We start from the raw sequence: 26,721 nt of genomic DNA on the forward strand, positions 1-26,721 counted from the left end.
TGCCAATTGGGAACCATTCTGTTTCTCCATATTATGTTCTAACAGTAGCCTCTTGTCCTTGATACAGATTTCTCATCAGGACTATCAAATGTAGTGGCACCCCCATGTCTCTGAGAGCATTCCATAGCTTTCCATGATCTATACATCCATTATACGCTCATGTAAATCTGTTACTATGTTTGGGATGATTTTGTCAGAGGTTCCCAAATGTGTGTAAGCGCTGCAGATCAAAATAAGTCATGATGACCAGAGAGGTGGAATATGACTCCTTTCTTGAGTCAGACCAGAGTTTCCTCACCCATTAGACTTAAACAAATGTTGAATGTATGTTTAAGAATATAAGATTGGGTATTTTAAATGGAATTAAAGCATGGTTTTGTTGTTGTTGTAAGATGTATGATTATGTTATGTTTTTAGTGGTTTTATATGATTTTATATATTTAAAAATTATGAATAAAGATTATTTTTTTTAAAAAGACTAACAAATCTGCATTGATGTGGCCTATGGTCTAGTACTGAAACTGAGATGTATTAGGACTGCCATCAAAGAGGCCTGAGCTCATGGACAGAGGATGAATACAACAAGTACGTATGAAGAAGGGGGGAAAGGGGTGCTTGTCCAATATTTAGGAGGCAAGGAAGGATTGAGGAAATATCTAATACATCTCTGTTTACTTCTTTCTCATGTAGGCTCACTCCTAGGGAGGGGAAGCCCATCCCTTCATTTGTGTTTGCCACTTCTGTTTCTGAAGAATTGGATTGTGACTGTGAGATTGTGAGTTTCCAATGCAGTGTGAAGCTTTTAGCTGTGAAGTTAAGTACCCATCAACCAAGTCTCTTTGGGTTTGGAGAACTGCAAGGCCCTTTGGAGCAGGGAGGGTCCACTGAGCTCCTTCAGATCTTTTGGGTCTTGCTGAAATCTGTTTCTTATGATTTGTATATGTCTGGTGCTTTGTTAAGAGGTAAATGTCTATGGTGACTATTTATTAAACCACCAAGACTTAGTTTCCTTCCTCATTTTGGGGTACCACTTCTGTTTTTTGTAGCTTGTGGTTAAATCTGTGAAACTGGTGGGGATGGGGGAAATCCTGACTCTTCCAGTCGAGCTGCTGCATGTCTTCTTTTTATATATATAAAAGGGTATTTTTTATCTCCTTGCCGTCCTTCTCCTCCTTCTATGTCAAATGAGCATAGACCTTTGCAGTTGTTTTAAAGGACTGTCTGCCTCATCATCTTCTTTTGTAAAGAATATTCTTTCTGGTATTTCCTTCTAATCAAAATATATAGAGAGAAAGTATTAATTTTTTTATTACATGAGCTTTATTGACATACTTTTGAACATACAATTGATAATACTTGTTAATTATTACATTTAAAAGTATTAATTAATATAGCAAACCCTGCTAAATACTCCACCCAGGTCAGGGCTGCTTGCATTTCATGACACAGGTATGAATCCCTGTTTCAGTGTGCAAGGCAAAGTTGCAGTGTGATAAAACATGATGCAAACGTCAGCCGCTATATGCAGCATACATGGGGTAAAATCAGGAGGGAATTCTCAGACAAGCCAGTGCTTATTCTGAATATTATCTGAGAAAATTCTGTAAAAAAATACTAATAGATTACTTTTGGGGTGGGATGAAATATCTTGTTAGTAGTTTGTTTGGCAGTTACCAATGGAGTTGGGGATTAGCATTTTTGGTCACAATGGATGCTCTGTATCAGTGTACAGGATACCACTACAGCAATGATCACCAAACGTTTGTTGTCCAGCTGTTTGAGACTTCAACTCCCAGAAGACCTTGCCAGCTTGACTAGCAATCAGGAAATCTAGGAGCTGAAATCCAAAACATCTGAAAGATCAAAGTCTGGGAATCACTGCACAAGAGACTGGTATTAGACTGAACATTCTCCCAAGTACTGTATATACTAATGTATAAGTCTGGAAATTTTAGTCAAAAAATTGACCCCAAAAATCTGAATCAACTTATCCACAGGGTAATGTACTTAAATCTTATTAAGAAAGGAACCCTCTTGAAAAACAAAAGTGTAATCTCTTTTGGAATAACTGACCCCCTCTCTTTGCTTTCTCATCCATCCAGCCTCTATTTTATCAGTTCCTTGGCATTGTTTTCCTTTATTTCATCATTTACATCCTTTGTTACATGCCCCTAAGTTTTACCCGCAACTTATCTATGGGTCATATCAAAATTCATAATTTTGGCCCCCAAACCTGGCCTCGACTTATACATGAGTTCGACGTATAGTTGAGTATATACAGTAACTCTGGCCTGTTACAGACAGCCAAAATAATGCTGCTTTGGGTCTCTTTGGAGGTATGCTATTTAAATGATGCATGGGTCCTAAGAGTCCGGAGGTCGCGCCAAAGCCACACTCCATTCCTAAGCGCTGGAGTGCAGTTTTGGTGCAGCTTCCGGATTCTTAGGATGCATGCATCATTTAAATAGCATACCTCCAAAGAGTCCCGAAGCAGCTTTATTTTGGCAGCCTGTAACAGGCCTCTATTTAACAATTCAGTAACTGATAACATAGGCTTGGATTCTAACTTCTTTGTCATTCATGTGAGTTCCTTTCTCTATCAGTAACACCTTCCTCCCTAGTGTTACGCACCCCTGCATATGTCACAATGCAGTTTGAGGTCCTCATATTTTGATAGCTCATATTTAGAGACAGCATGTTTTTGAGAGATCAGTGACCTTTCAAGAACAATAAAAGGCGAGATTCCCAGGGGGGAAAAAGGATTCGCTTCCCCAGGCATGTGGAGATCCAGGTGTTACTTTTGTTAAAACATCAACCAGTCTGGAATCCTTTTGTATATTTCTGGGATCAGCTATTCAGACTTTGTTACCTGTCTTGAAAGACCATCACCTCAGGCTACTTTTAAGATATAAATATGTTCTCAAAACATAGCCGCTGTGTACAAAGCCCAGCCCAGCTACATGGCTACACTCTGTGTATGTTGAGTGTCATCTCCAGACTTGCCAGTCTGAGTCATTCCATTCCATGGTCTTCTCTTTCAACAGGTAAATATAGCCTCATTGCAACCCCTAAAACCTCCACTATCCCCTTTCACTTGTCTATTTTGGTTAGCTCTGTATGTGGTGTGTGTTTCAATCGCTATCTTGTGCATTTGCACTCTGCCTATCTTCCAAATGTTGTGCATGTACTGTGCGTCTTGGTGAACCTATCACAGGGGTTTCTTGGCAATATTTGTTCAGAGGTTTGCCATTGCCTTCCCCTGAAGTTGAGAGAGTGTGACTTGGTCACCCAGGGGGTTTCATGGCCAAGCTGGGAATCAAACCTGGGCCTCCAGAATTGCAGTCCAACACTCAAAGACTCCTTAATTCACCAAGAATATGGATTCCCAGTATGTATTGGTATATATTAGTGCTTCCTAGTCTAAAAGGTTACCCACGCCTCTTGCAAGCTAAATTCCCCAACGTTTGAATTATTGCTGACAGCTGGTGGGGATTCCCAGTCCCTCCCCCTTTTGTTTTGGTAACACCAGCTATAAACCCCATTTTGGGTATCTTCCAAGGCTGTAGATAAAAGAGGAACATCCACTCTGTGAACCTCCTTGCCTTTCATGGAGAGGTTTGGAGCTATGTCATAATGAAGACTTTTACTTATGAAAAACAAACCCTCCTGATTTCACTATATTTACAATCAATGGCTGTTCTCTCCACTGGTTTCATGTCCAAGTTCTGTAAACCAGAGAGGATGTCCCACCAGCCCAAGCCAAAGTGAAAACTTATATTGCAAAGTATCATTCCTTGCCTCTCCTCCAACTAAAAATAAATGCACAAAATGAGGATGTGCACCAATTTATATAATGCAACAGACTACAAAATCCAACTATTTATGGTACAGCTTTTTATTTCTCGGATAGTACAAAATATATTCAGTCCTGGTTTCCCCATCAAAGCACTGTTCTTGATTTTAATACATGTGTACACAGAGGTAAGTCCCATTAAGTTCAATGGGATTTTCTCCCAAGAATGTTAAGACTGCAACCTGTTCAAAGATGTCACGGTTTAAAGAAAAAGGAGTATCCAAAAGCTGTTTGATAATAAAGTACTTCTCTGCAAACTGACTACTTCAACAATACAGGTTAAAAAGTTTGTTTAATAAAAATAGTCTTTGATTTGTACATACTATACAGCTTTAGTTTAAAAGATGCAGCAATGATTAGCTATATTTATTTTTCAACGTGTACAAAAACAAGAGGCCGGCCAGTTTAAAAATGTTTCTTTTGTACAGAGAAATTATAAATGGACAAACTATGAAAAACATAATCCTTGAATGTGAACTGTAAATGTTGAGATCCTTTCAAATCACACACCTCAAAGCCCTATAAATGTTCCTTTTCACAGAAGAATTGCCAGCCAATCACACTCTGAATCACACAGTTAAATCTCAAGACCTGAAATCCACTAAAGACCTTCCTAGGTGTTCCTCCCTTTTGCCTCTGGAAGTGGCTTTTCTTCCCCAGCCTGCTGCCACCAGCTTCATCTCCCCTTAATTGGAGCTATCCTCAGCCAGGCTTCTTCTGAAAGGAGAGCAGAATACAGACCCAAAGTCCCTTTTGAGTCCCCACCATTTCCCTCACTGGGAAGGAAGTAACTGAGGAATGGATAAACAGTTAGTCACAGGTATGGACCTTTGCTCTTTTAAAAGAAAGTGAGGATTGAGCTTCTTTGCGGAACCACGCCTAGGAAATCTAACAGACGCAAGAGCTACAGTAACAGAATTTACATAAAACACTCTTAAACACTGGATTGCAACAGCAAATAAAGATGATGCTTGCAACTGTAAAACACAATAGCAGCCTAGTTTGTTTGTGGATTCTAAAGATGTTCAATGGACAGGACAGCTAGATTCTGCTCAGTATTGAAGAAGACTGCTTTGTCTTTGACCTTTATTGTATGTCATTTCTGTGTCTCTTTTTCTTCCTCCTCTCTCCCTCTCTTTACCTAATACAGATCCACTTTGTATTGTATTTTTAAAACGTATAAATAAAAACTGTCTATTTCTATTGTTTAAGCTTTTTTAAAAAAGAAAGAAAGTGGGGATTTATTGAGAGAAGATAAAAGTTGCATTCACATTCCCTTAAAGGAGGCTGTAAGTATCGTAACATCAAAGGGCACTGGCAGAATCATATGCCAGCATAGGTAAGAATTTAACAATCCAAAAGAAAAGGAATGAATCTGAACAATCTCTGCCAAGTCACTTCTGTTAAGTACAGTTGGCCCTTCTTATACACTGATTTTTAATACACGAATTCAAGCATCTATGGTTTGAAAATGTTAAAAAAAAGTATAAATTTCAAATATCAAACCTTGATTTTCCATTTTTTATAAGGGACACTATTTTGTTATGTCATTATATTTAATGAGACTTGAACATCCACAGATTTTGTTATTCACGGGGGATCCTGAAACCAAACCCCAGCGTATAACAAGGGTCCACTGTATCTTGATTCTGGCTTTCACAGACTCGGGGCTTGAACAGACAGGCCAAGCCTGTGCTTTCCTGGCCCCAGTGCTCATCCAGGATTGGCACGGGAATGGACAGGTGTTTACATACCCATCTACGCACTGATCCAGGACCTGCACACTGCTCCTTACCTTGCTGGCCATTGATCTGACTAAGCTTGCCAGTCTGATGCAGAAATGGAGCACCTGGCTGCACTTATGTGGCCAGGTGCTCCATTTCTCAAATGGGGCAACTGGGAGGCTTCTCAGGCTGGCCCTCTAAAGAGTATGGGGATGTGTGTCTGAACAGTCCAGCTGTGCCACAGAGTTTCTTAGAAACTCCATGCAAAACCAGGGTTTAATTACCCTGGAGTAAAGGCACTTTACTCTGGGGTGAGACTGGATCTTCTGGATCCATGTCTGGATAGGCAGAATCGGATTCAATCCTGCCCCAGGGTTTTTGGTCTGCGTCATCTAATCTGGAGAACGCAAAGCTGGGAGAAAGCCAGCGCAGACATCATGCCTAGTTATATCTAAAACCACCTATGTTTTTTTGTTCTGGAAAGCACTAACAAACAGCCCTAAATTCTGGCCAGGCCAACAATGACCCTTTATCAATAAAAAATTGTGTTGCAACAAACACAACGTTTTAACATCTGATAGGTTACACGAAATTATACATTTATTTAGTACTGCATATTAGAGGTATGGACAGGATAGCGTAGACTTGAGGCATATATGGCAGTGGATTCAAGGCTCATATAGTTTAAAAGGATAGAGAAATTAACTTTGCAGTGATGTAGTTATGGGAGGCAGGGCAAATCAATGATTTAATGCAATCCAAATAAGAATTCTACTCCCTCCATTAATTTTTTATCCAGTTTCCAAATGTCTAGCAGTGACATATTTTATAAGTTCAGTCCAGTATTTTCAAATGCAGTTTAAGCATCCAAAGAAAAGACAGAGAGTAAGTGACCAAGGGAATACAAACACAGCAAACAGAAGAGTTCTCAGTATGAATGATTTTCCATGTCTCACTTTCTGCATTTGGGTGAGCAAAATTCTTGGGGGGACCGGCAATGCCCTTATTTTGCCCCCCACCCCACTACACCTCTGTAACCTTGTAAAAATTTCTTAAGAATCCAATGAGCTTCTGATACCCAACAAGAGACTGGAAATATATTGCTTTCAGCATACTACTTATAGCAAAATGTTGGAAAACCAACTAATTCAAAAGTACTATCTGGGATTCTATCCAGAATGAAGTACTGTGCCCTGCACTACAATTTGCACTATGGTAAAATCCAACACAACTATGCTGGCAGATGATTGTTGTTTTCCTCTCTGTTTGCATTACCTTGGACTTTAGGCCAATGCCTCTTTAGAACAAAGACACAAATTCATCCAACAGTAGAAACAAGAGACTAATTAGAGGAATATAAATAAAGAAATGCTTGAACTGCATCAGCTTCTTAAAACATGATGAAATGCATTGATTTAGTTTACTGAAATATGTCAAAATCCAAACAATTACATGTCAAAATTAACAGAGGGTTGTACCCAATTTGAATTAAATCCATATTTTATTTTACCATTCTGAAAATCGATTGATGTGTTTTGTGGGGGCGTTCCCACTTGGCAGATAAAACGGATTATATTGGCGCGATTCTGATTCGGATTATGTTCCAGGAACAATTCAAATTTTTTCCATTGTTTCCATTACCAAAAGGGGCAAATTACTTCGATTCATTTAGACCCTGTTTTCGTTCCCATTTATTTTAAATCGCTTTATTTTAAAGCGGATTAACTTGCTCCCCATTCCCATTTGTGTCCACAAGCTGTCAATCAAGTGCCTAGGCTTCAGACATCACAAGTCTAGGGTTTTTTTTTTATTTTTAGGGCAGCCAATAAAAATTGGCTGCATCCAAGGCTCTTCTGTTGTGTCTCCCCAGACTAGAAGGAGGCTTGGCAAATCGGATCAAGGAGGAGAAGGCAGCGGGCTTCATTATTGGGGAGAGAATGTTTGGGGAAGAGAGAAGATAAGGCTCGATCCCCCCCCCCAAGATCCCTGGACGTCCAGGCTCTCCATTCCCCCAAATCCCTTTGCCTCCCCCATTGCTCCCTGGGCTGTCTGGGGGGCGATCAAACAGGCATGTACTGCAAAGCCCATCTGCTGCTCAGACGCTCAGGCAGAGGCAAAAAAAGAAAAGAAGAAAGAAGAAAAAATAATAGTTTAAAATGGTGTTCAATGGCTCTTCTCACACATCGGTCTATGAATGAGGAGCAGAGGGGAGGTTGCAATCCACCAGGGGAAAGTCTATGCGAATTGAAGAAAATGGTGCTGGCGATGCAGAAAGAGAACAAAAGGGTGACACCCCCAGGCCAGCCCCTTGAGCGCTGCTCCTCCCATCTCCAGGTTCCCGACTCAGACACCCTTTCGTTCCCATTCGGATACCGCGAATCATACCCCGCTTTCAAAAATAACGCGCATTATAACCTACTATTTTTTAAAACCGGTTTATAGGTGTCTTATTCGAATTATACGATATAATTCGATTTTGAATCGAATCGCAGTAGAAACGATTCCGGGGCATTGAGGAACTAATTCGGGCATCAGTGGGAACGACACCTCTTAATTCACTTCATGATCCGCTTTATAGGCAAGTGGGAACGCGACCTATGTCCATTAGTTTTGGAAATAAATATCCCTCCCCCACATTAGAAAGGTGTCACATTCTTTTATATAAAATAATTTGAGAAAATATCCATCTTTAAAGTTCCAGTGCAAAAATTATCTCCTTGTGGAGAAGGTTGAAATGAACACTGCTACTCAAAAACAGAGCAGACACAGTCCACTTAAAGATGTAGAGAGATGATTATCTGTATCATCAGCCTTCTTCAAATAATCAATCCACATGTATTCCGAAAGCAGCTCCTTTGTAAAGTTCCACTATATCTAACACAAGTGCTTTTCCCTTTGACGCTGATTCCTTTTCAGTTTTTAAGTTTTTTTTTCACTTATAGAAGTATCTGAAATGGGAATCACAACAATATATTAATATACAAATCTAGTTTATGCTACACCAATAGTTATAACCATGCTAGACACAATATAACAGATTAATGACTAAGAGTAGAATTCAAAGATATCACCGTGCAAGTCTGTAGAATCAGTACATAGAGAGAAACAAAAATTCAAACCATATTATACCAGGATTATTTTTACTGTTTGAATTACCTCTTAGTCATTACATAAAGAGATCTTGTAGCACCTTTGAGGCTCATGCTGCCAATTTCTTTCTTTCAGTTAGTCTCAAAGGTGTTACAAGATCTCTTTATGTAATGGCTAAGAGGTAATTCAGACAGTGAAAATAATCCTGGTATAATATGGGTTGAATTTTTGTTGTTCACGTGCATTTCAAATGCACCTAGGAATATTTTCGTTTGGGGGAGGGGGGTTGTCAAAAAAACTGAGGATAATCAATCTTGAGATTATTTTCTGAGTTTTTCTAAAAGACTTGTATTGTCAGCTGCGTCAATAACTGATGTGAATAGACCTGGAATAAACCAGGATAAAACTCTGCAAGCCCTGAACGTGTTTTGAATACATCTGTATCTACTCCATTGTTATGCTTAAAAAAAAAATCTGAATAACCCCAAGGAGTTGCAAGAGGCTGCAAATCTGATTTGAGCTATAGCAGATGAATCTTCTTGCTTTGGGGCTATTTTCCCACTCAAAATCACTCTTCCCAAAACACTGCAGCTAAACAACTATCCATATATACCTATTCTTCTATAAAATTTAGTGGTGAGGGGTATTTCTGTGGGAAAGAACATTAAAAAAGGTATGCAGAATCACATGTCATGGCTAATATGGCCTGAGATTTGCCTTCATTTATGTTGCTCCTAGAATACTACCAAATATGGCACTCTTATCTCCCATCGAATTATGCTGCTCAATTCCACAAACAATTTTCACAAAGAGAACTGCAAATAGTATCTCCCTTGCCAGGCACTACCTGGAGTAACATGTGCCACTGCCAATGACTGAAGATGTGAACTACAGTAAGTATATAATGGAAGCAAATGAACTGGGGGCAAGGAGCCAACTCTGCCACTAAGACTGGGGTTGCCACCACATTTAAGCCAGCAGGCGCATTTGGATCTTTGTTGTGTGTGTTTTTCCAGGAGGCAAACTTGGCAGAAAAATATGCCAAAAGTTTCCAAGTACAAGGCAGAAAAGTAGGGTCTGAAGTGGAAAGACTAAAGCCTTTCTTTGCTCCAAAGATCATTTCAAAAACTAAAGGAACTCAAAGACAAGTCATTGCCCAGGCAAAGGTGGTGTCTGAGCTCCAATGACCCCACTGTACCTATCTGCCCACATAATGCTCCAAATAATATCCTTTTCAAAGAAGGCAAACAAGTAATGATCAAAGGAAGACTTGCCCACAGACAACACCCGCACACAATGGGGTATCAGGGTACAAAGATAATGTTTCATATTGTTTTATAAAAGAATGTGCAGACACACCTGCCTTCATTTTCTTCCAAGTTTCTTAGCTGAATCTTCATCAGGTTTTGGTCCATTAAGACCTTCTCCTTTGAGAGATAAATCTTGATCTTCTAATACATCTAGCAAATGAACATTAAAAAGGGAATTATCCAAAAGCAATAGTAAAACATATTTAAGTCATTATTAAAATAAATAGATCTTATCTGTACCAATACAGGAGAGTGACTATTTTCACTATAACTCCAAGACAGTGTAACTGGCTACCTGTTGTTGCTGGGTGCCTTCGCATCTGACCTGATCACAGGGTTTTCTTGGCAAGATTTGTTCAGAGAGGATTTGCCACTGCCTTCCTCTGAAGCTGAAAGAATGTGACTTGCCCAAGGTCACATGGTCGTCTATGGCTGAGCAGGGATTCAGATCCCAGTCCCCAGATTTCTGGTTCAACCACTATACCACATTGGCTCACTTGCAACCTGGCATGTGTACTGAAAGGACTCTAGCCATATGTGCCTCAGGTTATTTGTTTTTTCTCTGAAGATGTCAGTCACAGTTGCTGGTGAAACGTCATGAATAAATTCTTCTAGAACATGGCCACACAGCCCGAAAAAACCATAAAAAACTATGGATCCTGGCCGTGAAAGCCTTCAACTTCACATTTAAAAAAAATGTATATCCTAATTGCAAACCATTTAAATTTATAGTATCTTTCGTCAGCAGAGGCAGACCAATCACTTCAAATATGTCCAGGACCTGCAGGATTAATTCCTGCTACTATCAGACTTTCCTAACTTGCATGTGGCTGATTTTCAGGCTCTTGTAAAATGAAGGCATGATCGAAGCAACCAGCAAAACACTGAACCAGAACAACTGAGACCACAGAATTGCGTGTTATGTGAGAAACAAGAGAGGGGAAATAACTGCATCCAGTACAGCTAGAGTCCAATAAAGAAACACCAAAAAACAGGAAGTTTCAGGGTGCATAGGGAGAAAGAGAATATAGAGATGGAAGAATTAAGAACAATGGGACTAAAGGGGTTCTCAGCTGTGTGAAGCTGGGTACCTCTGGCTAGTAGCTTTATGAAACAGGCAACCTGCTCCCCCACCTCACACTCCTCACCTTCCCTCTTTTTTTCTTCCATATTCTCTAATACACATCTGGAGTGATTAAGGTTCCGTGTTTCCTCCAGAAGACCATCATCAGCACTGCCTAAAATACAGATAATAAAAAGAAGCCAATTAAACTCAAAACCTAAAACTAATTAATCAAAAGAGACATTATGCAATTTTTACAGCACGTATATTTTATAACCCTTTTACATTTTTTTCAAATGAACTGATACTATTCATCAAGGAAATACTAAAGAAACAGCCATGGTGTAAAGTATCTTTGACTATTCACAGATTTGATAAATATGTTCTCTCTAGGAATCTCTCAATCCTTGAGCATGACTCTATGGTCAACATCTGCCAGAAGTCATGCTGGAGGACCTAGATATTCCTAGAAACAACACTTGTCTAGGCATCTGTAGGTTCACTACAATTCTATCATCAGCTTCCAGTAGATGTTGAATACCTTAGGGTTCACTTTAACACAATAATTCCCTCCCTCCACCTCTCAGGAGCCACCTCCTATCAGCACTTAATCATCTGATTTGTTGCTCAGTGGTCCTGTTCTTCCTCACACAGAAGGTGATGATTTTGAAGAGAAGATGCTCTATTCAACACAAAAATGTTCCAGATGAGCAAATTCTGTAGATTTTCAAGGTTCTTCTTGCTCAAGAGGAGACCATTCCAATTGAAAAGAAACCTCCCCCTCTTCAGAATCATCATTTTCTGTGATAGGAAAGCAGCAATGGAGCATCAATGGGACCAGGCATCCTGTATTGATAGTAGTATGGTGACCCCTGAATAGGGCTGCTGAGGAACCAATTTCAAAGGAACACTAAAACATAAAATTGAAAAAATATTATCCTAAAATAAAATTTGTATTTTTCTTTACGTTTCTATTTATCAAATTCAACCAATTTGGGCAGGAGAATAAAATACTAATTGGGAAGAGAAAGAAAGATCTGCTTTTAGATTTTGTAAAAACAAAAAAAGTTGATTTGGAATTAGAATAGTAATAATTGGGGAAGTGCTTAACCCAGAGGGGGGGTGTCAAATGACCCTTTCACAGGAGTAGCCTAAGACGATCGGAAAACACATATTTCCAATGGTCTTAGGAACTGAGTCACCACAATTTTATGGTTGGGGGTCACCACAACATGAGGAATTGTATTAAAGGGTCATGGCATTAGGAAGGCTTAACCCCTTGTGTTCCTGCGCTTCCCTTTGTACCTGTTTTCTTACTAATATAGGAAACTGGGGGGGGGGGGGGTTGCTTTTAGAAAGCAGGAAAAGAGGCATTTATTGTACAAGACATTCTCTGTGTGGAAAGGAACCTGCCAGGTTGCAAAAAAGGAAATCATCCAAAAGAAACACCAAAACATACTTAAGGCATCATTAAAATCAATAGGTCTTATCTGCACTAATACAGGAAAGTATCTGGCTGCCTCCACTATAAGACAGTGATATCTGTAACCTGTTGTTGCTGTGTGACTTCAAGTCATCTCGGACTTATGGAGACACTATCACAGGGTTTTCTTAGGAAGATTTGTTCAGAGGGGGTTTGCCACTGCTTTCTTCTGAAGCTGAGAGAGTGTGACTTGCCCAAGGTCACCCAGTGGGTTTCATGGCTGAGCAGGAATTGAAACCCTGGTTCAATACTCAAACCATTATGCCATGCTGGCTGCCTTACTTGTAACCTGGCATGAGTATCAAGAGGATTTTAGCAATATGTGCCTCAGGTTATTTGGTTGTTTTTTTTAAATGTCTTTTTTAACTGCAAACCATTTAAATGTATAGTTGTATCTTTAGTCAGCGGGGGCAAACCAGTCACTTCAAATGTGTTCAGAACTTGCAGGATTAGCTTCAACTACGACCTGTCAGACTTTCCTAGCTTACATATGATTTTCAGGACAATGGCTCCTGTTAGGAAGGTGTTTTTTTCAGCAGAAAATCCTCAACAATGCCTAATAAACAGTTAGGAAAAAGAAGCAAACTGCTACATGGAAGTTTATACCACGAGAAGATCTATATTTGCTTTCAATATGTATATATATTTTTTGAATAATAACAATAACATTAATACTGTATTGATAATAGAAGCCAAGTCAAAACAATTTCCTATACATTTTCCAATCTAAAAGTATGTGTGTTTTTACACCACACATATACGAGAGCCAGTGTGGCTTAGTAATTTCCACCCTAGAGACAGGGGATGAATCCCCACTCAACCACAGAAACCCACTAGGCGACCTTTGGCAAGTGACACTCTCTCAGCCTCAGAGGGTGGCAAAGGCAAAGCCTTTCTGAACAAATCTTGCCAAGAAAACTCTCTGATAAGTTTGCCTTAGGGTTGTCATAAGTCATAAATGATTTGAATGTTATGTTACTCTTTATGTTCTTCTCATGAACTAATACTATTCATCTAGAGAACTACTAAAGAAATGTATGTAGTGAAGAAGAAAAGTGGATTGTACTGATTTGGTAAAAAATAATACTTTAATCTAGGCTGCTGCCACACTGCAACATTAATACATCTTTGACACTGCTTTAACTGTCATAGTTCCATCCTATGGAGTCATAGGATTTGTACTTTGTTGTGGCTCTTTGACAGAGAAGGCTAAATATCTCACAAAACTATAACCCCCCGAATTCCATAGCATTGCACCACAGCGATTAAAGCGGTGTCAAACTGCTTTAATACTGTAGTATAGATGCAACCCAAGTACAGCGAGCCCTTGTTATTTGCTGGAGTTTGGTTCCAGCACCCCCCACCCCCGCCCCGTGGATATCAAAATCCACAGATGCATAAGTCCCATTTAATACAATGGCACAGCAAAATGGTGTCCCTTATATAAAATGGCAAAATCAAGGTTTGCTATTTGGAATTTATACTTTTTTTGAATATTTTCAAGCCTTGGATGCTTGAATCCATGGATAAAAAAATCTGTGGATAAGGAAGGCCAACTGTATGTTACTCTCCAGAAGAACTGCATCCTGTGCAGGTGAGATTCTTAATGCAGATTTGTCCAAAACACAAAGTCCGAAGATAAGTGGATAATGAGAAAAGAGAAAGAGCAGCTAGGTTGGTGAATTGGTGGAAACTCTAAGAGTTTCTCAGCTGTGTGCAGCTAAGTACCTCCTGATGTGTTCCTGGCATTCCTTTCTTTGACAGAAAATTTGGTCCCAGAAGAAAAAATAACTCAGAAAGAAATTATGATAGGTTCTTATATCACAAAAAAAGCAGAGCAAGTCAAAATGTTTCAACAACGTTTAATTCACAACTAACAATCTGTGAATAAAATGAACCAACTAGGCCAGATATCCTTGCAAAAGCAAACAAGAACATTTTGAATCTTCTAGATACCACCCAAAAGTGGCTTCCAAGAGGCACTCAAGGATTACTTTTTTAAAATTTCCATTTTGGTGGCTATATTTATAGATCTATGGTTTTTAACATTTAGGTTTATCTGATCTCCCTCTTTTTCTCTGTTTTGCTGTTCACACATGTTCTGTAAGGGATTCTTTGCCTTGCCTGTTTGCAGGCAGGCACCCACAGTTACAGTAGAATTGGCTAATGTAGAATCCCATTGTTTTCCATCTCAAGCTTTTCAACCTGGCACTGAAAATCTGTGTTTCTCCATCCTTCCTTCACCATATTCCTAATTCTATTGTTGAGAAACAGGAACAACAAAGGCTTCCAGAGGACAAAGCAGAAAAGGAAAGGTGGGTGTGCATAAAGTCTTTTTAAAGAGAAGCTTCTTTTTAGACATTTTGTAAAATGTGATATACCTATGATTTTATCAAAATGTTCACCTACTTACTTTCACTTCTTTCTTTGTCTAAATTCTCTGACAGATCTTCTGATTCATTACAGTTCTGTATTGGTTCCAATGGAGTGCCCTCTGCAGCACCTATGAAACAACGACAGAAGCCAATTCAACCAAACTCTCAAAGAAACAAAATGCTAAAAGAAAGTGTATGTGTTTTTGCACGTTATGTGTTATTGCTATTTCTGTTACTTATGTTAGTATTTGTATTCTTCCCATGAACTATTATTATTCATCAACAAAATGGTGAAAAATCTGGAAGGGGAAATGAAAATCTCCATATACAACAAAGCCACTGGTGCTTCTTTAGGGAGTTCTAGGATTATAGTGGATCTTCCCCATAACTTCACCAATTCTATTATTAATCCACCAAGACATTGGCCCATACAGTATCACAAAGGTTGCTCTTCCCATGAAAGGCAGATGTGACCGGTTGACCCCCACACACACACTTATTTATTTATTTATAAATAAATAAATGCAGAATTGTCCTAACATTTTTTTATTGAACTTTGCCTCCACATACTTTAGATGGGCTGGCTTATGAAACAGGTAATAACAGATATACATGTACCAGAAAAATCTGACATGCTTCAAGGAGCTGCTTCTAAGGAACACCCAACATAGTTTCTTTCTCTAAACCATGATCTTAGTTTTACCACAGTTAATTTACAAATGCTCTTTTTCACAGTATGAAGAAAGATTACCCAGTGAGGTATGGACCACATCATCTGCAAATAGCATCAAGTTCACCGTCCTGTTCTCAGTATCCACCTGGACACAAGACTACCCAATGTAGGAACAGAACTGTATCATTTATGCAAAAACTGGAAAAGGGGGAAATGTATGTGAATTCCACCACCACCCTCAGCCCTTGCAGAAGCCAGATGATGGCAGGTGCCTGGTATTACTGCCTTGACAAACTTTCAAGTAAAGGTGTTCCACCCAGGCTGGCTAAGGACCCTGCTTGTTGCTTACTCTTCTACATTTTCACAGCCAGTGCTTCCAGACTGGGACTCAACTGACTCCTGAAAACAAGAGCTGTATGACTAGCTAAGTGGCAATCCTTCACCAACCCACCACTACCTAAGAGAGTGCCATCTGGTATATGTGCTCCATGTTCTTACCTTGATGTTCCTGGCGTTTTCTGAAACAACCTTTAAAAAGGGGGGAAAATTGATGTGTGTCAATAGCCTGGTAAAGAACTACAGTTATCCCTCCATATTTGCGGCTTTGATATTTGCGGATTTGATTATTCACAGATTTGATTAATATGTTCTCTCTAGGAATATCTAGGTCCTCCAGTGCAACTCTATGGGCAACTTTAACTAAAAGTTGTACTGAAGGACCTCTACTAGGCCTTTGTAGCTCCTCCAGCACCATTCTATGGTCAATGTAGGTTAGACAGTGACCACAGAGTTGCACTGGAAGACCTAGAGAGTCCTAGAGAGGTATCCTCTCACGTAAAAACATGGTGTTTTTGTTATTTGCGGTTTTTCCATATTCACGGGGGTCTTGTGCCTCTAACCCTAGCGAATATGGAGGGATGACTGTATACAGATAGTTGCCTGTGCAGACTAACAGAGGCTGCACCCGCACTGCAGAAATAATCATATCTGGAGCCAGCATGTTCTTAAAGGGTCATGATGAATCACCTTTTGGAACACTAGGTGATGGCCCAAGTAATGATACAATCAAAGGGAAATAGGTGTATGGGTATACTAATTGCTCCTTCCTTCTACCACATCCTCTGCATTTCTTCTTGTACCAAGAGACAAAGGAAGTGTCATTGTACCGAAGTAATAAGCCAGTTCTCTCTGCATGCCCCCTGCCATGCTTGCAGCCAAGCTCCCTGTCCATTCACCCTGGGGTTGACCTGATCCAATTGCTGTTTTGGTAACTCTAAAGTTAAAGCTACCAACCAGTCTGGAATCCCACTGTCGATTCTGGGAAAGAACATTAGGCATTTGTTACCTCACAAGATAGCACATCCCCAGAGGCTAGTTTTTAGATATAAACTTTGGTCCCAAAAATGTAGCCTCTGCACACACAGTATTCAGTTGTCCTAGACTGGAATGTGTGTATGTTCTGTATTGCCCTCAGACCTCAGTCTGAGTCACTCCCACTTTCCGTGGTCTACTCTTCAGGCAGGTAAATATTGCTTCTTTAAACCCCTCAACCAAACTATCCAATTTCCATATTTCCACTTCAGTTAACTCTGAATGCTGTGTCTGTTTGAATTGCTATTGTCTGTGTGTGATTGCACTTTGCATTTTTCTTAAATAAAACCTTCTTAATTCATCCAAACCTGGAACAATTTCCGGTATACACAGCTGTCAATGGTTCTAAAGGTTACCCAGCCTCTTGCAAAGCTAACTTCCCCAACATTGAAAGTAACACTGACATACTTGGTGGGGACCCCCAGTCCCCCAACTTTCTTTGGGTAGCCTGTTCAATAAATGTATTTCCAATTTGTGTGCCTTATTCTGTGGGCCAAACAGGGTCTACTGAAAGAGCAGGCTTTTGTGATATATAAAATTACTCTATCATATAACAATTAATTATCAATTATACCTTTTTTCCACAGGAGAATTCCCAGTGCCGCTATCAATACAATCGGCACTATCAGTGTCGTTCGAGTTCGAAGGTTTGCCTGCTGAGCTTAAAGACAAATTTTAAATGTTAACTGAAAAGTCACCTCAAATCAATATGATCAGTGGTTTTTAATATTCAAAGAAAAGCATACAACGAAAACAAAACAGAATTCAAAACACTGAACATAAAAATTGTCAGCTTTTTTACTGAATCACTTTAATCAGTTGTGTGGGGAAAAAGCAAGTGTTCACCTTTTTCACACTTAGAAGCCTGAATCCAGACAAAATGGAGGTGCTCACGGTAGCGGCCCCGAAACCAAGAATCAGGTTGCAGTGCTTGTTATCAGCTTCAGCTGATATGCCAGCTGCGCCCTTTCCTGGAAGTAAGGGATCTTGAGACTGTTGTCCACATGCTGGTAACCTCACGTCTAGATTTCTGTAATGCGCTCTACATGGGGCTATCCTCGTACTTGGTCCGGAAACTGCAACTAGTACAGAATATGGCAGCCAGAGTAATTTCGGGAACATCGAGGAGAGACCATATTACTCTGGTTTTAAAGTCCCTCCACTGGCTGCCTATTAGTTTCCTGGCCCAGTACAAGGTGTTGGTTATTACCTTTAAAGCCCTAAGTGGCTTGGGTCCAAACTATCTTCGGGACTGCCTTCTCCCCTATAATCCTCCCCATGCACTTCGCTCCTCTGGGAGAGGCCTACTTCAGCCACAAACATCTAGGCTTTCGGCTACCTCCCAGAGGGCATTTTCCATCATCACCCCCAGACTGTGGAACGGCCTGCCAGATGAGATCCATCTGCTTACATTCTTAGACAGCTTTAAAAAGGCTGTTAAGACGAATCTCTTCTGGCAGGCATTTCCAGAATAGAGAACCTGGCCTCAGGAAACTCCTATAAATAGATACCGCCACTCCCATTGATTATTGTCATGTTGTTTGACCCTTGGGTCAGTTTTAACTTGTATGGTTTTAACTCTCTATTAGATTTAATACCTTTTTAAGGGAGGGAGGGTACTAGGGATTTGATAAGTTTTGCATTTTTAACTTGTTAGCTGCCCCAATTGTTCTCAGAGAGGCGGGATACAAATAAATTATTATTATTATCATTATTATTATTATTATTTAATTTATTTATTTATTCCTACTGTCAGGATCATGGTCCTGCCATGCTTAATTGATGTGCTTGAACATACATGTGTTAATGCTGGATGATGGGTTATGCTATCCAATTAGTGATGCTGGGAATAGAAAAGACTGTGGCGGGTTACAGACCGCCCTCAAGCGGCCGTTCTCCCGCCGCTGCCATTCGCTGCGGAGGGAAGCCCCAGCGGCCAGACCGCGAGGCTTCCCGGCGCAGCGAAAAAGGAGCGCCGAAATGGCGCTCCTTTTCAAAACGCGGAAGTGGTGCCGCGAGGGGTGAAGCACACCCTCGCAGCATCACTTCCGCTGTGACACGTCTGGACGCTATGTGTCCAAGATGTCAAAATGCCAGCGCCCATGTGGATGGTGCCGCCATTTACGACGCGCTCCACGCGTGTTGGGGCCAGGGCCGGTTAGGAAGGGGCGACTCTTCCTAACCCTAACACGCCCCTTCCTAACCCTAGCACGCACGGAGCGTGTCGTAAGTGGCGGTTTGTAACCCGCCTGTGTATCATTTGCAGACTGGGATAATGAATAGATGTGTGGGGAGGAAATATGAGCTGCAAGTTACCAAGCTAACTCTTGTGAGAAGCTGTAGGCTGTAAGAGGGGAAAGAAGGGGAAAGGTATTTGGAGTTGCTGACAAATGGGATGAAGGCTTTTGTAACAGGTGGATTGTTTGGACTCTAAGTATACTGTATAACTGAAAAAAACTGAGTCTTAATAACAATGTACTGTAATCAACTATGCTTACTGAATAATGCTTCTCTGAATCCACTTAAAGTTTGTATACCTGGAGTGTAGTAATCCTGTATAGTAAAAAAAAAAACCATATTGGGCTTTTCCAAAAGTATATATCCTTATTTCTCCTTTTTCTTATTCTTTGTTTTGTTCATTCTTTCTTGGCCTTTCTCAAAACTGGTTTAGTAGTCATTCTTCTTCCCAAAAGTAAACATCCTCGTTATCATCTTGTATTTATCCTCAAAAGGCAGAATTCAATGTAGCTTATCAGTTTAGCTTTATTTGAAATAAAGCCCAAAGACACAAAATAATTCAACTGCCAATGTCGTTAAAGCCAAATCAATGCATACCATTAAGAACTAAAAATCATCTGAAAACTTTCCCTTGCCATTCCCCATTCCAAAGCTCAGCCAGGACTTCAAGAGACTTGCCTACTAGAGCCAAAGGAAAATTCCTCATAGCCATCAGGAAACTATCCGGAGTTTCTAACCTCTCGGGGCAGAGCCACTCAGCTGCAGCCACTCTGCATCCCACTGAGTCTAAAACCCACCACACAGTGGTGTGTACAGGAGAATCTGGAAACTGTCATTCTGTCATCATAAAAGGAGAAGCAGAGCTCTCACAGCAGCCACATTAGAATACTATTGCCAAGAATTTTAGAAGGAAAGCACAACACATCCTCCTACTCAAAAAAATATAAACGATGTTACATGTCATGATTTCACTGGTGCCACCTAACCTTGGTTAGGCTGCAACCTGTGGCTGAGTTCTGACCCATTAATTGAGAAAGAACAATGGAACAAATAACCTATACACTTACCTTCTGGAATACATCTACTTAAAGTGATGGAGTTACTTGCACTTTCATTGGCAATGGAAACAATGCAAGTGATTTCCTCAGGATAGTCTGTATTCCTCGGAAGTTGAATAGATGACTCATTGTGAATAGACCTTTCCCTGTCTTTCCAAAGGTATGACACAGGTACATTCTGGGATGTGATCTGTGGAGGTACTGTGCAGTTTACCTGGATTCCATCATTATGAACAGAGCAGTTTAAATCAGGTGGCCTTAGATTTTCTGGGGAATAGAGAACAGAAGTCTGCATTTTTATATCTTCAGGGCCTGAATGACTTTAATGTCAGAGTGACTTTATTCTGGTTTAGAAATGAACAAGAGCAACAAAAAAGAACAAAAAAGAAATACAAATTCCACTGTACAATAGCAAAATGTTTAATTTTTAATGCAGAAGTATAGTATTTAGAATTATTTTGGCAGTTCAAGTTTGAACAAAAGGAGGATTAACAGTGCCAGAAACTGCAAAGTAAAAGATGATGCCCTGAAATGACAACTCAAAAGTAAATGAACCTCATTTACCTATAAATGCGGTAGCACTTCTATTTTAGAACTTCAAATGCAAGGGGAAGACTGTTCAAAACTATTTGTACTATATGGTGCTACTCTGGACAGTCATCAGCGATTGTTAATGACTGTTCAGTTTCAAGTCTTCTGGAGAATTGTCTTTCTTTCTCCCTTGGTTCTCCTCATATGGTGTATGCGTCTCTGTTGTCCTTAAGAAAGCACACCTTTCTTAATCAAGCTACCAAACATACTAGTCTGTATGAAGGGGTGGTGGTGGATTGGGATATACTCCCATGGCCCCTGTAAAGAAAATTCTATATATGCCATGTTTCCAAATATGCTAACCCAAACAATCCCAAACATCCCCTCCAAATTTGGTGAAAATCCATCCAGCTGCTTTTGTGAGATATGGTAACAAAAAAAAGAAAAAAGATAAAAAGAAAAGACAAATTCATACAGGAGTACTACTGATGGAATCTGACACCATTTAAATTGAGAATCTTTCATTGTTTATCATATGAAAAGCAATTATTGCTAATACTGTGTGGAATAGGACTGTGTAAAATTTCAGCTGTGCCAGTGGCCCAATAGAATTAAGCCCAAAATGTCTGCTATGCATCCATGGTTAAGACTGGAGGGGAGGGGAAATCTAAGTCCTCCTTCCATCGCCTCCCTGCCCCCAAAAAATGTTGCTTGAAAAGGCAGTGATATTAGAAGGGTTGTGCTGGCGAGGCTACATCAGCATCTTGGCCATGCAAGATGTCATATCAGCATCTTTAAAGGGAAACGACTCTTCTAGTTGCTCTCCCAGCTGCTTGGGAGTTGGTTTGCAATTTTGACAGCTGCAGCATGATAACATTATCATGAAGGTCCATACTTAGCATGTTATAATTAACCAAAACCAGAAAAATATAAAGGCTCTTCTGTAAAATACACAGAAGAGCTTTCACAATAAATATGCTTAAGTAAAACATAGGGCTGTTTTGTACTTTCATTTATAGATTTTCTTTCATACCAACTGCATTTGTATAATCATCACCATCACAGTCATTACCTGTTCCAACCTCAGTCTTCCAATACTTGTGTAAATTTTAGTTAGAATCACAATATCTATGCACCAGCAGTATCTGATCTGGAGGTAACACCAAGGGTTCCATGAATACAAAAACATTTTAAGACAGAAAACTTTAGGGACTCAATGTTAGTTAATGGAAGTGATGGGATCCTCAGGTGGGAGCAGCAATGTTTTCCTGTAGTTTGGTATACAGTGGAAAGGAGAAGCCAAGCGTAGTCAAACATGCATCCTGGACTTTATGAAAGCTGATTTCAGTAAATTCAGGGAAATGCTGCAGATGACCCAGAATACTAAAAGAGAAGCGATTTCAAAATGGATGGGAGCTTCTTAAAAGTGAGACATTGAAGGCATAATTTCAAACACTTCCATGAGATGGAAGAATGGGAAGCGTCTAAAGAAATGGATTTCAACTCAGCTAAGATTTAAAAAGCACATGTACAAGAAAGGGAAAAGAGGGGAAATTGCCAAAGAAGAATTCAAACAAATAGCCAGCATGTATAGGGAGAAAGTCAGAAAAGCTAAAGTGCAGAATGCATTCAGGCCTGCTAGAGAGGTTAGAAACTGTAAAAAAATGTGTTGTTTTTTTAATATGTCTGTAGCAAAAGGAAGAAGAAGGAAATGGTGGGGCCACTGCGTGGAGAAGATGGCAATATGCTAACAGGGGGCAGAGAAAAGGCAGAACTACTCAATACCTTCTTTGCCTCAGTCTTCCCACATAAGGAAAAGGGTGCTCAAACTGAGGATAATGGAGCAGAGGACACAATAGGGGAAATGCAACACAGAATAAATACAGAGGTAGTGTACAGCAATACCTGGTTAATCTAAATGATATTATTATTATTATTATTATTATTATTAATACAGTACAACACAACAATAAAAATACAGAGTCCAACATGAAAAGAGAGCGTATACATACAAAATAACAACCTAACAAAAAACCTTGAGACAACTGGGTTACCTGCGACATGTTACATTCGACATTGTGAATAGACCAATTAATTTTCTTAAAAAAACATTTAACATAGAACAGTCCTTCCTATTACCTGGATTATTCTTAGTTCAAATTATAGGTGTCTCATCTAATTGTTAATCTTGTCGTTAACTTTACGCTTCTATTATTTATAATACGATAAGTCTTTGTATGATAAATCATACAGAGATACAAACGGCACACTAGGATATATTTAAATAGTATTTAAGTCTCCGGGACCAGATGAACTACACCCAGGGTATTAAAAGAGCTGGCAAACATAATCTCACAGCCATTGGCAATCAACTTTGAGAACTCTTGGAAAATAAGAGAGGTCCCAGCAGACTGGAAGAAGGCAAATGTTGGCCCCAACTTCAAAAAAGGAGAAAAGAGGACCCAAATAATTACTGCCCAGTCAGCCTGACACCAATACAAGGAAAGATTCTAGAGCAGATCATTAAACAGACAATCTATAAGCATTTAGAAAAGAATGCCATGATCACACTGAACAAAGAAAATATTTTTATTCTTATGATACGTCAAGCAGGAGGGCATGATGTTCACATGTAAAGGGGAGCACAAGGGCAAAAAGTCTGGTTTAAAGTATCCTGAGAATTGGGGGAAGTGCAGTTGCTGCAAACAGTAATCTAGTACAGTGACCACATGGACAAATTAAGGTGCTTCCTTTTGTACCAATGTGGTTTCAGGAGAAGGCAATATGTGGTTCAAAACCAAAGTGCTTTCAGATTATAATGTGCGTGTAATGCTAACAGGGGTCAACCTGGGACAATGCAAGGTAAGGACAAATTATTTTGCCAGTGTGGATAGGACCTGACATATTACACGAATCACAAGCTACGTTCCAGAACCTTCTGCAATGCAATTGGGTATTGCATCGCAATGCATTATCTTTACAGAACTATTTAAAATGTTTGCCACACCAGACTAACATGTTTACTGATCTGAAGTTTTTACAAATTGTTCAGACTGTTAGAAGAAAAACAATCTCTTATAACACTGTTTCTCTTCTGCAATTTGTCTCTTTATGCAACTAGAGTCTACTATTAATTTGGAACACTGCTACTTACCTAATACTTTCAGACAGTAATAGGTGTATTGTAGTTCTTTTTCAACTAGGGCTTCTGCTGTATAAATTCCAGCATCACTGTGTGAAGTGTTTTTGATTATGAAGCTGCCATTAGAATCGTCTTGTCCATTCCATATGTACACTATGTTTTCTTCTTTTTTCCATGTAATGTCTTTTGAGGTGCCATTAACTACTGGCTGGAGAACAGTGAGTTTTCCTTCAAAGCGAAATAAGAGGTCTTTCTGGCAATGATCTACAACTAAAGAAATAAAAACATGTAAAATAAGCTGCCTGGCTTATTCTAAAATGGGATTCAGGATAGCCCTGGAAGAACAAACTCATTTTTCTTATATATTTTTATTATATTTATATATTTTTCTATACACATCAACACACATACATAAACGTGGCCCAGAACAGATGGGCAGTTTGCACCAACCTGGTGCCAATTTTAGGGCTTGGGAGAGTGGGGCGTTCGTACTCTCCCAAGCCCTACCGCACGCCGCCAGCGCCATCCTGGTGTGCTCCATAGAGATGGGGCACGCAACAATGCAACTCGCATGGCACAGCACCCAAACGGTGCCACACTGTGCAGATGTCATCAGCACACGTCAATGCACCAATGGCACCCCACGCGCGTGTTAGGATATAGAGTCACAAGGAAAATGTACAATGTGGGTTTTACTAGTAACCATGCATTAAAGAGTTACTGTGAGCCATAATGATTAGGCATTTAAACAGGAAGAGACATCAAAAAGAGTGCTGTAAAGTCCTGTAGGATGCTGCCAGTCTGAGAAGTCCCTCAGGAGAGTGGCTGGATCCTTTGTGGCACCAAAAAGAGGGAGAGGCAAGGCCTGAAAGGCCTCATTGAGCCTTTGCTAGAGTAGTGATGGGCATTTCACCCCAGAGAGGGTTGTTACTAGTGCAGATGGTGGATGGTGTCCATGTCTATATTGTTGTACACAGTGAAGCTTCTTCTAAGAATAAAAACCTCATCTGAGAGAAGTCTACAGTGTCTTTTTGCTCATTGAGAAAGGGAGAGGTGTTTCTCCAGCTCACAAGCTGCTGACTACAATCATGAAGGGGGAAAATCTGGTGCCAAGCGCTGATGTGTTGCCTCACGTGCTGTGCAACATTATCAAAAGCGTTTTAACAAGGGTTATGGGCCCAGTGTGCACCTCAGGTTCGGCCTGTGCATTTGAGTGAGTAGCTGTTTTGTGAGCAGTTATCCAGAAGAGCAGTTCTTCTTAGAGCTCCCGGAGGTCGCACCGTGTGGTTGCTCTGGCCTCCGTCGGGGGCACAAAGGGGCAGCATCTACAGCCTACAGCACCAGGCATTCATTGGCGATCTCCCATTCAAGTACTAACCAGGACTGACCCTGCTTGCCTTCCAAGATCAGGCACGATCTGGTGCCTTCAGGGTATTTAGGTCCTTTTTACATCACAACTACTGTGCCACAAATACCTACAAGAACTGACACTGAGAGGTGGCTGCAAAAAAGTAGACTACATTTATGATGTACTTTTAGCCACACACTTTGGTGGATAAGGTATTATACTTCTGTAAAAAAAAGTTTAAATGGGGAGTGGGGGAGCTTTGAGAATACTGTGTGTACATTTGGTTATGAATGGATTATGGTCTTCTTTAGTTTTTGTGGGTTTTTCAGGCTATGTGGCCATGTTCTAGAATAATTTATTCCTGACATTTCGCCTGCATCCTTTGTGTAAGAAAAATTAATTCACGCTAGAACAAAATATTTAAAAGAGCAACAAAGATATTTAGAAGGCTTTCCCTTATAAATGAAACAAAAGATTATCAATCTATGAGATCTGGATTCAAATCCATACTTGTTAATGATGTTTACTTGGTGGTCTTGGCATTTCTCCTAGACAAGAAGGTGGGAACAGAGAACGCCTTTGCCTTTCATATTACTATTTTTAGCCAACAGCTAAACATGCAACATCCAACAGCTAGGAACAAAGTAAGTTTTTCAAGTGCAAAAATACGTAACTGAATATCAAAGTTAGGATCACCTACAGCCATCATACCCTTAATTTCTATGTATTACTATGAAACTGTGAAGAAAGCTAGTAAGAAGAGAATCAGCAGCAGCTTTGAAATGTGGTGCTGGAGGAGATTTCTGCAGATACTGTGGACTGTCAGGAAAAAACCAACAACTAATAAATAGGACTGAGACCAAATCAAAACTAAACTCACTGAAAGCCAAAATGACTAAAATGATTTTGGGCTCATTGTGAGCTGGCATGACTTCTTTTTCCAAGAAGTAGGCAGCGAGCCGGCAGAGACAGCTGCTGTTGCCAATGCTTGGCTAAATATTCCTGTTCTGCCTCTTCTGTTCCTTCCTTCAGCTGCTTGACGCAAGTCTTTCCTTCCTGATTAGGACTGTGTCTCCACTTTGCAGAACTTCTGCTGTAAAAAAGCTACAGGACGTTTTCATGGGCAGGCTCTTCTTCCTCCACTTTACAAACTGTGCTCAGAAACAGTGCTTGCAAACAGCACAAGGAGATTCAACCCCCCTCTCTGACCATAGGTCTGCCTGGGGGACTGGCAGCAGTATGCACTGGGGCCATTGGTCCTGGTCAAGCAGTCTACTGGCTTCCCTCTGGACACATGATATTTGGTTGCTGTTTCTCACACTGCATCTGGCCTGGAGATTGACAATTTCCATCTAAGAAAATGCAACAAAGACAGAAATACAATACAGACTAAACAAGGTCTCCCGTTAAATTCAAATAGGCTTCTGAGTAAACATATTTTCTGCTCGTCCAGAGAACAGGA

The 26,721-nt window shown here is 40.1% G+C and overlaps 1 protein-coding gene across 1 annotated transcript in view; it reads right to left on the bottom strand.

The window, feature by feature from the left end:
• Positions 1-3,879: 3,879 nt before the first annotated feature.
• CD58 (CD58 molecule) overlaps positions 3,880-26,721 on the bottom strand; it is a 28,694-nt gene continuing 5,852 nt past the window's right edge. The window contains exons 2-9 of the mRNA XM_089489268.1: positions 23,924-24,181; positions 20,248-20,505; positions 17,517-17,603; positions 16,070-16,099; positions 14,937-15,026; positions 11,126-11,215; positions 10,027-10,127; positions 3,880-8,525 (exon numbers count right to left, since the gene is read on the bottom strand). Coding sequence (XP_089345394.1) covers positions 10,033-10,127; positions 11,126-11,215; positions 14,937-15,026; positions 16,070-16,099; positions 17,517-17,603; positions 20,248-20,505; positions 23,924-24,181 — 908 coding nt within the window. The 3' untranslated portion in view covers positions 3,880-8,525; positions 10,027-10,032. The remainder of the gene's footprint in view (positions 8,526-10,026; positions 10,128-11,125; positions 11,216-14,936; positions 15,027-16,069; positions 16,100-17,516; positions 17,604-20,247; positions 20,506-23,923; positions 24,182-26,721) is intronic.

This window comes from Sceloporus occidentalis, unplaced genomic scaffold, assembly GCF_023333645.1.
Source record: "Sceloporus occidentalis isolate IW3139 unplaced genomic scaffold, rSceOcc1.0.p SCAF_1, whole genome shotgun sequence".
Taxonomy (NCBI): Eukaryota; Metazoa; Chordata; class Lepidosauria; order Squamata; family Phrynosomatidae; genus Sceloporus; species Sceloporus occidentalis.